The sequence below is a fragment of the Pipistrellus kuhlii genome, unplaced genomic scaffold (assembly GCF_014108245.1).
Source record: "Pipistrellus kuhlii isolate mPipKuh1 unplaced genomic scaffold, mPipKuh1.p scaffold_m20_p_3, whole genome shotgun sequence".
In the NCBI taxonomy this organism is placed as follows: domain Eukaryota; kingdom Metazoa; phylum Chordata; class Mammalia; order Chiroptera; family Vespertilionidae; genus Pipistrellus; species Pipistrellus kuhlii.
The window spans coordinates 25,514,187-25,525,730 of record NW_023425529.1 but is presented as its reverse complement, the minus strand read 5'-3'; the positions used below and the strand labels follow the sequence as shown (position 1 = coordinate 25,525,730).

The 11,544-nt window shown below is 41.5% G+C and overlaps 1 protein-coding gene across 1 annotated transcript; it reads left to right on the top strand.

The window, feature by feature from the left end:
- Nucleotides 1–5,308: 5,308 nt before the first annotated feature.
- KCNJ8 (potassium inwardly rectifying channel subfamily J member 8) lies at nucleotides 5,309–11,201 on the top strand. The gene is made up of 2 exons (XM_036458017.2): nucleotides 5,309–5,682; nucleotides 9,847–11,201. The coding sequence occupies exons 1-2, from the start codon at nucleotides 5,309–5,311 to the stop codon at nucleotides 10,745–10,747; spliced, it is 1,275 nt and encodes a 424-aa protein (XP_036313910.1). The 3' UTR covers nucleotides 10,748–11,201.
- The last annotated feature ends 343 nt before the right edge of the window (nucleotides 11,202–11,544 follow it).

Sequence of the window (11,544 nt, the reverse complement as noted above, 5' to 3'; positions counted from 1 at the left end):
TTCTAAAGAGAAACATACTCAGCAAATGCCAAACAAGTGTAAGTATTGCTGACCTGGAGTGGTTTAGGGGATTTGCTGAGGAAAGAGGGGGTGAATAATCTGAGGGAGGGAAACAATGAATAAAGAGAAGGGATGAGGAAGGGCATATCTGCAGATAGGTAAGGCCATGGACTTCAAATAGATCTCCAAACTTCAGGTTATCTGCGTGGACTGTAGGAAATGGTTGCAAAATCATGAGGGGAAGAGAAATGAGAAAATGCACGAAAGAGAGAAACACCATATTTGGAGTACTGTTGCTTCTTTCCTTCATTTGACAAATATTTACTGAGGACCTACTTCTCAGACTCAGGAATAATTCCAGATCCTGGGTGTGTGGTGATAACAATGAACAACTTGTGCTCATGCAGCTTCCACCCAGTGCGGAAACACTAGTTAAAAGAAAAACACATAAAGAGTTGAAAAGAGAAAAGAAAAAAGAAAACCTATAATATTTTTATAGTACACATTCATACCTTTTCTATATGGCTATTTCTTTTTAGGCATTCTATTGTCAAAATTTACTTCTTAACGTCTTAAAATTTGACCTTTATTTTGTATGTATTAGTGCCCTTATTTTTTTTTAAATATACATTTTTTATGGATTTTTTTACAGAGAGAGAGAAATATCAATCAGCTGCCTCTTGTACACTCCCTACTGGGAATGTACCCGCACCCAAGGTACATGCCTTTTAATGGAATCAAACCTGGGACCTTTCAGTCCGCAGGCCGAAGCTCTATCTACTGAGCAAAACTTGTTAGGGCTAATGTCCTTATTTTTATTTAATAAGCTTACATTATTGACTAATAAAAAGTATGGTATAGCCGAAACAGGTTTGGCTCAGTGGATAGAGCTTCGGCCTGCGGACTGAAAGGTCCCAGGTTCGATCCAGTCAAGGGCATGTACCTTGGTTGCTGGTACATTCCCAGTAGGGAGTGTACAAGAGGCAGCTGATCGATGATTCTCTGTCATCGATGTTTCTAACTCTCTATCCCTCTCTCTTCCTCTCTGTAAAAAGCAATAAAATATATTATTTAAAAAAAGTATGGTATAGCTTATCAGTTTAAAACAAGTCAAAATGATTTAAAATAGCATACTTGGGAGAATATATATCATTAGGGGAAAATATTGAGTTCTGTGCATACATTATAGCAAAATAACAGCGTTTTCATAGAATTTAGATATAGATTTACTTGTTGCAAATCTCATAATTCTTTTCAGCAGTTCATCTCTTCTCATTTCAATGTTCCTATTGTATTTGTCTACTGAATTAATATCCCATCACCTTTGACTTTCCCCTCCCAATATTGATTCTGTATATCATTTCTTTTGTATATATTTGTCTATTGTTCACTGACAATATTGGTGAACAATATATTAATGTATTATCAGTGAGCAACAGAGAAATAGATATAAATATATATTTGTGTATATATTTATTCCTTCTATAATTAATGTAATAACTTCCAGTATGAACCCTTCTTTCTGCCAATCACAGTATTCTGGAGACTCTGCTTCCTGTTCATTCCTCTTAAAGCAGTCCCTAAGTGTGTTTTCTTTTCTTTCTTTTTTTCAATATATTTTATAGATTTTTTTACAGAGAGAAAGGGAGAGTTAGAAACATTGATGAGAAAGAAATATCAATCAGCTGCCTCCTGCACACCCCCTCCTTGGTGTGTGCCCTCATCCAAGGTAAGAAACCTTGACAGGAATCAAATCTGGGACCCTTGAGTCTGTAGGCTGACACTCTATCCACTGAGCCAAACCAGGGAGGGCATGTTTTCTTTAATCAAACTCTTTTTATGGCTTACTATTACCTACTGAAGATTGCCCAGGTCCTTTATTCAGCATTTACAGTAAGGTTGTCTGCATTTTCTTTCAAGGTCCCAACATGCTTTTCAACCTTATCTTCCCACTCATTGATTCCCAAGGATTCTTTGAACACCTCTGTAATTTGATCTGTGATTACAAAGCTAAGCAAGTCACAGCCCTGCTCTTCAGAAGCCCTTAGTTTCATGGGTTTTGTGTGTGGAGGTGAAGGGACAAGTATATGAGTAGCCCATCATATGTTAAGAGTGGGAGTGATGGAAACTTCCCAGAGAGGATTGGACTAAAAAAATACTGCTATTTTGCTGATCGGGCTTCATCAATGTAGATTAAATTAGTTTGTTACTAAAACATGGACCACTCTTGTCAATACTCTAACTTTTTTTCATGATGTTTCCTCTCTTTAGAATGTCTCTGTTTTTCTATATACCCCAAATATATCTGGTCCTCCAAAGACTAGATTAGATGCCAAATAATCCATGAAGTTTTCTCAATATCGTTAGTCTCAATAACTCCCATTTAAATTTTCTGGCATTTCTAATCACATACTTGTTTGTATTAGAGATTATTTTAAAAGTATTGTCTCTCTCTTTTTTGTTTTTTGGTTTTGTTTTTTGTTGTTAATTCTCCCTCAAGGGTATTTTTTTCATTGGTTTCCTTTTTTAGAGATAGTGGAAGGGGAGGGCAGTATGAAAAGAGAGAGAGGCCAGGGATCAATGGAACCTGCAACCCAGCTAGGTGCCCTTGACCAGAAAATCGAACCCAAGACCCTTCAATGCCAGGGTCAATGCTATAAAATTGAGCCACACCAGCCAGGGCTTATCTCTCTGTACTATAAGCTGCCTGCCTCTCTAAGAACAGAAACTATGATATATATATATATATATATATATATATATATATATATATATATATATCAAAAACCTCCACAAAATAGACATTTATTGAATGTTGACCAAGCTAAAATAATAGGGCAGATGTAGTACCAAATGCAATTGTAAAATAGAATGAGGGCATTAATGATACAAATTGATCCCCACCCATTTGCAGTAAAACTACCACACTATTTACTGTAAAAGTTAGCGACAGTAGAGCTACCACTGTCAGACGAGGACCCTCGGGTTTGAAGGGGTTAAACAGTTCTATCCATAAGGGGGGAGAAATGTTTTTTTGTTTGCCTTCATTAAAGACTAATTTTAGAGCTTTTGATAACTAAATGAACACACTGTTTATGCTCCATACACTTTCTGCCCTGGGTCTTGGAAAATACAAGAAATTTCCAAGAATTAAAGTTTCCATTAAGACAAGTGCCAAACCAGGAGGCTTGACCTGCGGAGGAAGCCATTTGTCTTTGCTGGCTCCTGCTCAAAAAGCTATAGGAACGTATTTAATGCATAACCTTTCTCCTGCACAATTGTTCTGTTTGACCACTCAGACCATCTCGACAATACGGAGAAGCTGCAGCATTTCAGAAAGCAACCAAGTACTGAGGAGGGACCGTTTGAGTTTTAAAGTGCTGACAGTGGTCCCTGTTGGGGGTAAAATCTCTCACTGGAAGACACTCAAGTGTTTTGTTTTGTTTTGTTTATTATTATTTCTTCTACTTGGTGTGGGTGTGTGTGTGCGCGCGCGCGCGATTTCCTGAGAGCTAGATGATTTGGCTAGTTTGCTATGATGGTTTTCAGAACATTTTCCACCTGTATCATTCTTACTAGACGGAAATTTACTATCAATTAAATGTGTGTGCTCACAGCTTGAAAGCCTCCAAAGGCTACTTCTCTTATCTCTATATCTGGTCTTATCCAACCTTAAGCAGTCCAGTTATTCGCCAACATTACAAAAGCCTCTTTGCGTCAGGGAACTTAGCCTCATAAAGTTCTCTCCCCTGAGCAGGGAGCCTTTTAAAGAAGAGCGTGTCAGGCCCGGCGGCAAGGGTCAGAGCTACTGGAAAATGAGCGGGTCTGCAGGTCCCGCCCTCCTACCTTTGTCCCTCTCCCCGGCCTGCTCCCCACCTCCCCCGGAGGCGCCCCCCACCACCGCCCCACCGCCTCTCCGGCCCCCACGCCACCACCGCGGCGGCCTCCGAGGTCTGCCGCGCGTCAGAGCCCCAACGGGGAGACTGGTTTGTGAAGCATCATCCGCCCCGAGCTCCTCTCCCCTCCCTCCCCCCCAGCCCCTCCTACGCCCAGGCGGGGGCCAAGGGAGCAGAGCCCGAGCAGGGGGAGGGGAAGATCTACACCCATCCCCCTTCCCCCAGCCCTTTCCGCGTCCAGATGCAATTGCACCTTTTGTTATTTTAACTTTTCTTCCCAGGACACGCGCCCCGGGACCTGTCCCTCCGGCGGCGGCGGCGGCGGCGGCGATCCCGGCTGCGGCGCGCGGGGATGGGAGCGCGAGGGACCTGCCCGCGGTCCGCCGGCGCCTGCGGGGAGGGGCGGCCGCCGCGCCCGCTGCCGCGCCGAGTCTGTAAGTTTCCCCGCTCCGTCCCGGGAGCGCGCCGGGAGGCGGTCTGCGGAAAAGATTTAAAATGCAAAAACCCAGCCGAGATTCGCGTTGTGTGTGGGGTGGACTTTGCTGCGGGGCACACTTTCAGCTCTTATCTGCAAGCCCGCGCGGGCTAAGGTTCCGGGTTTTCCCTGCAGCTTGTATGTGTTTGCTTCCTTCGCCGCAAAGAAGTTTTCAATCTATAATATCAGGAGTGTCCGTGGAGGGGGTATGTTTAAATGCAACTCCTTCTTCTTTCAGATGTAAAAGGCTTGTCCGTCATGTTCCCGTGCACGGCACAGCGCTCGTGATTTTGTCCAGGGGCACGGAGCGTTATTGCACTGCGCCAGAGACCACGGCCTCTTCTCCCGTTTCTAAAAATAACGAGGGAAGAATTTCCCCCCTCTCCACTTTTTTTTTATGTCGCTCGATCGTGTAAATACTTGAGTCGATAGACCGCGATGCCCATCTGGCCCTAATTTTCGCTCCAGACGCCGCCACGTGCTTGCATGCATGCGCTAATCTACAGACGCCGCGCATCTCCGAGGTTTCTCATTGAACCTGCTGTGCACAGCCTCCGCGTTTTGCTTCAGTAGGATTATACCCATCCGTGTTCCAAATGATAAGGGCTATCTTAAGAGTTCTGCTTCGAACCAACTCATGTCCCTGGGATCCCAGCAGTGAAGCCCAAACTAAGTCCGTGTGAAGATTAATAAAATCCTACCATTAGCTTTGCATGTCACCTCCAAGTGCATTAAACAGAGCCCTACATGCAAGGACTGAAGAGGCGAGGAAGGGGTGTGGTGTGTGTGTGTGTGTGTGTGTGTGTGTGTGTGTGTGTGTGTTGTGTGTGTGTGTGGGGGGGGGATTGCATGTTTTTAATTATCGTTTTCCTTTGCAGGAGGACGGGAGAGAGGCAGATCCGAGGCAGGTGGCTAGACTGGCGATGGTGACAGGACCATGCTGGCCAGAAAGAGCATCATCCCCGAGGAGTATGTGCTGGCGCGCATCGCGGCGGAGAACCTGCGCAAGCCGCGCATCCGAGACCGCCTGGCCAAGGCCCGCTTCATCGCCAAGAGCGGGGCCTGCAACCTGGCGCACAAGAACATTCGCGAGCAGGGCCGCTTCCTCCAGGACATCTTCACCACCTTGGTGGACCTGAAATGGCGCCACACGCTGGTCATCTTCACCATGTCGTTCCTCTGCAGCTGGCTGCTCTTCGCCATCATGTGGTGGCTGGTGGCCTTTGCCCACGGGGACATCTATGCTTACATGGAGAAGAGCGGGATGGAGAAGAGTGGCGTGGACTCCGCTGTGTGTGTGACTAATGTCAGGTAAGAATGCGGTGGGGTGAAGCAGGGGTCAAAAACAGTATAGAAGAAAAGAAAAAGAAAAAAAATATATATATATATGGAACTGCTCTCTTCTCACTCCAGTTTATTGACAGTGAAATAAAGGATTTGCTTTAGTACCTTCAGAAGCAACAAAGCTAATCTAACATATTTTAAAAATCTTTGTTTAATGTGGCTTTCTGGATGAGGCATCTCTGAAAACGTGCAGCTCCAATCCCATGGGCTAGCCTTGAAAATCCCAGGCCAATTATTAAAAAATAATTGTGGCTCAAAGGATTCTACAGAGTGCTTACTACTACTACTAATAATAATAAAGCACATATTTAGTTTTCAGTCTGAAAAAGCTGCTGTCCATATTTCCAGTGTTCACAAGCAGATATCTTTGAATCAGGAAAAGATATTGTGCAAATGCTAGTAATATATTTCCATGACTTCTCTCACCCATGACATTTTCTGAAATAATGAGAAAAATGGGAAGACACTGGTGGAGAGGTGTCCTCGATTTGAAATCCATAAAATGAACTGAATAAATATAAACCCATCTTTAACAAGAGTGTTTTAAATAGCTGATTGCTTGCATTGAATTCCAAAATGAAAAGTTATGCTAAGATTCAGAACTATAAGGTATTCATTTTAAATGGAAATTAGTCCAATGTTTTCATGGAAGAGATTATGTAGAAGTGACTTCATGTTGTGGTTTTCTTCAAAACTTTTAATAGGATAAAAGACACTTTTTAGATTGCCTAATTTTTGCTTCTTTCTCTTATAAGTATTTCAAAGATAAGTCCAGGGAACTTGATTTCAGTGAATCTTCTCTCATATTTTCACGTGGCCTAAGAACATTTAGTTGGGATGACTTATCACTTAGTTTTTTTTGTTGTTGTTGTTGTTGTTGGGAGATGGAAAGAGATAATTTAGATCACTTTCAAAAAATGTACATTCTGAAGCAAAACACTAGTGGTAATAGTAGAAACTTTCCCAGGACACTTTATGAATGATATTTCGAATTCATATAATGCATCAAGCAAAGCAACTTGAGCAAGCACCATTCAGCCAGGAAATTGTAAAGAATGAGACCTTTACTGACCCTGACGTCTTAGGAAACTGGCATACCACTGCAAGAAGCAGAGACCTAGACTCTGGGCTTGCCACCCTCCCATTTCCTGAGTGTCTGCAATGCCAGCATGCCAAGGAGGGATTTGTGTGCAGAGATCACATTCCACATATCCCAGCTTGGATTTTGAGGAAAGAAAACTGCATGGAATTTATTAATTGCCTTTACCATTGAGTAGATATTTTCTTGCCTTAAACTTGTCAAAAACTTGTCTCAAATAAAAAATAAAGGTGAAAATATATAGGAGATCATCAGTACACCAGATATAAAGGAAATACTGAAAATACTGTGTTTAACAGGTATCTTAAATATCATTATCTGTATTTCTCTTTAAGATATTTATTGGCATTTATATTGGTGAATCGTTTTCATATTAGGGGACCTTTTTAATAAATATGCAGTAGGCACTCAAAAAAGATAAAAAAGTAAAAACGGTAAACCTTGACATATTTATGAGATAAATATATTGGCTTTTCTTATTTATTTTTTTTAAAGGAGTCATTAAGCAATTGGGGGAATCATCAAAAGTGATAGCTTTTGAATGATTTTTTTTTTTTGAGAACTTTATAGAGCACACTAGTTGCAAGAAGCTCTTTTACTCTAGCTCTCATTTTCCAACAAGAAGTGTTTTGAAGCATGACTATTCCCCTGATGTATTCCTGCTGGTGTGAACATTAAGTATGAGAAATGGTGTAAAAAATATAGTTAAACAAAATTGATTTTATCAGCATAATATTGTTAGCCTTTTAAATTGCCCTTTTATCTAAAAATTTTTTTGACATCTTTAAGGTTAAGATCTTACCAGTGTTATGCTATTGATACTTTAATCTCAACACACAGTTTAATCATAACAAACCATATATAATAACAAATTTTTACCCAAAATATAGAAACAGAAAAATTTCTATTCTCTCCCAAAGAGGGTTTAAAAGATGACTAATAACATTTATAATTCTTTGCATCTCCTGTCTCTTATAAGCCCGTTTTCTTACCATATGATCATAATTGGAAACAACTTATTGTGATGCATACTCGCTGGTATGTCCAAATAACATTTTACCATTCCCGTTTTAGAATGGCTCACTTTCCCTTTTATGCGGGACAGCTCTCTGACATGAGTCAGGAAATTAATCAGCATATTTCCTCTATTATTCAGCCTAACATCCTCTGCTGTAGAACAAACAAGCAGCTAAATACTTTCATCTCTTGAGGTTGTTTAGCTGCATGACAGGTGTCCATGAAAGGTTGGGTCTTGCACTATGTAATGTTTAGAATTAAATTATTTTGTAAAATAAGCAGTGAACATTATTAGCCCCTGAATAGCCTCGCAAGCCATAATAACCAAACATTTAAAGATAGTCATCATTAGGCTGCTCTTCAAAGTGTGTATATATTATTAGAAATCAATATTGTGCCCATGTCCCTCCTCTGGGGTCCATTCTTATCTGTTGCCATCTTTTTATTTATTTATTTTTATTATTATTAACATATATTTTTTTATTGATTTCAGAGAGGAAGGGAGAGGGAGAGAGAGATAAAAACATCAATGATGAAAATCACTGACTGGCTGCCTCCTGCACGCCCTCCACACTTGGGTATCGAGCCAGCAACCAGGGCATGCGCTCCGACTGGGAATCAAACCACAACCACTAAACCATGCCAGGCTGTTGCCATCTTTTTAGATCATATAATATGTTTTGTGTGCAATTAGTGGGAAAGGCAACTACTGTGGTTTTCCATGAATCTTTTTAGTAGCAAAAAGGATGAAAAGGGAAATTTGCATGTTCCACCGAAAAGCTAATAGAAAGAATCCTCATGATGCCCCACCAAAGTGCAGTGTAGATACACAGCATTCAAATGCTTAAACATTTTGCTCACTCTTTGTGTGTGGAAGCAGCAGATAGATAATACTTTGACAGGAGGCTTATCTTCTACAAAATTAGAGAAGTTTGAAATTGGAGTTGAGGGGAACACAGGACTAACATTATTTCTAATAGGAAGCTACAGCAGTAATGGATATGCAGTTAAGTGAATAAATTAATGATAAGAATAATGAAATGCAGTGCTTCTAACCAGGGGGATAAATCAGCATCACCTGAGAGCTTTTTTAAAAGAGTCTTACCCAGGTCCACCCTAAAGCTACCAAATCAGTGTTTAATTCATAGAGATCCAGAAGAAATACCCACTTTGCAAAAGCTCCCCTAGAAAATCCTGACACTTGTTGATCCCTTCCCTTTGCCCTTTCAAAGCATGAGGCCAGAATTGAGAGGATTCGAGTTGTTATTAATTTTGTGATCTTGATACAGTCATTTGCTCATCTCTGCTTTGAATTCTCCCTTTACTAGCTTTAGCATTCTCTAGATCATGTACAGAACAAAATAAGAAAATCAGTAAGAACACATTTTTCTTTCCAAATGGCAAAACATTCTTTTGAATTGAAAACAGTAGTTTTTAAAATACTTTTCTCACCACTTTTTAGCACTGTGCTTCCTGTATATGAGGAACATACAGTCAATGTTAGCTAGTGACTATGAGTCAAAGGCAGTGAGTGATAAGTACACTCACTACTCAGTACCTTCCTTAATACTCAAGTCACTTAATCACAGCCATGCAATAAATAATAAACATCTACCTGGTAAAAATTTTCACAAAGTAAACTATGCCTTTGTGAAAGTACATTATTTCACAAACTAAAATATTCCTACAAACATGTATTTTTACTATATTAAAGCTTTCGTAGGCCGATTACTACATGACCTAGAAAACATTGTAATATGGTATCCTAGAAGTCTGGAAGTAGATGTATGCAGAAAAGAGAAAGAACACAAGTGCTTGTGTTTAGAATCAAGCATTTGACAAGTGAAGTTGGCTCATCTTTTCAAAGGCATGTAACAGCCTTTGGTGGAAGAAAATGACAAATTCAGTTTGGACCTTTGTCCTAGAAAAATAATGTCATATATAGCTTGGTATGTTATTTCTCTATTCCAAATTTGGTCTGATGGGGCATTATTTCCTGATATTATTTCTTACAGGTCCTTTGCCTCTGCTTTTCTCTTCTCCATTGAGGTTCAAGTGACCATTGGGTTTGGAGGGAGAATGATGACAGAGGAATGCCCTCTGGCCATCACAGTTCTGATTCTGCAGAACATCGTGGGCTTGATCATCAATGCGGTCATGCTGGGCTGCATTTTCATGAAAACGGCTCAGGCTCACAGGAGGGCAGAAACGCTGATATTCAGTCGCCATGCTGTAATTGCGGTCCGCAATGGCAAGCTATGCTTCATGTTCCGAGTGGGCGACCTGAGGAAGAGCATGATCATCAGCGCCTCGGTGCGCATCCAGGTGGTCAAGAAGACCACCACCCCGGAGGGGGAGGTGGTGCCCATTCACCAGCTCGACATTCCTGTGGATAACCCTATTGAGAGCAATAACATTTTCCTAGTGGCCCCTCTGATAATCTGCCATGTGATTGACAAGCGCAGCCCCTTGTATGAAATCTCAGCCACGGACTTGGCCAATCAAGACCTGGAGGTCATAGTGATCCTGGAAGGAGTGGTGGAGACCACCGGCATCACCACGCAAGCCAGAACCTCCTACATCGCCGAGGAGATCCAGTGGGGCCATCGCTTCGTGTCTATTGTAACGGAGGAGGAGGGAGTGTATTCTGTGGATTACTCCAAGTTTGGCAACACTGTGAAAGTAGCTGCTCCCCGGTGCAGCGCCCGAGAGCTGGACGAGAAGCCTTCCATCCTCATCCAGACCCTCCAGAAGAGTGAACTGTCCCATCAGAATTCCCTGAGGAAGCGCAACTCCATGAGAAGAAATAATTCCATGAGGAGGAACAACTCTATCCGGAGGAACAACTCGTCCCTCATCGTGCCAAAGGTGCAGTTTATGACTCCAGAAGGAAATCAAAGCACACCAGAATCATGACAGCAAGATGGCCCCAAGGAAGGCGTTGTATCAAGTGTGGACTCTGTAGGCAGGGCACTACCAGACTGTACATCTTAATGCACTAAATGATATTCATATTCAAACAACAGCACTTTCTTTTAGCAACAAAGCAGTAACACACAAGGGGGAGGATTCGTGGCTCATACTTGTTTCACACATGCAATATGTGCAGTGATACGCTTAAGTTATGTGTAAAGAATAGGATGCTCTCATTTCCTCTCTGTCTGAAACACGATCACATTAATAGGAATGGACCTTAAATAGAGAAGGTGGCCAAGGAAGGATTCTGTTTGAACACTTAGTGGATGAACCCACTGTTGTTCATTCTGGAAATACAAATAGCATAGGAGGGGGAGAGGAAGCAAAACTGTATTAGCATCTTTTGTATATCAACCACTATGTTGCCTTTTCCTTTCCCATGACACTGCACCTGGTAAAAAGCACGAGGCAAAAACCGCTGAGCTCTATCTGTTCACCCACTTGCCCTTTACAATGACCTCTGGAGATTTCCTGGTTCCTCACGGCAGCCTGTTGGCAGAACTGGGAACAAGCTTAGGAGAAAAGCTAAGAACATTCCCGTCTCATTTTAAGACTGGATTCCCAACAATGATACTCATTTCCTTCACCTTCTCACTTCTGCATAAGAGTCCCCACAGGGAAATGTTGTATTGAATATTTTATTAAAATATTTTCTTTGTATTCACTGTGGTTTTGTGATTCTTCTTTTACAAAATTATCCCTGATTTAATCTCAAGGAAAAACAATACATTTTTAGA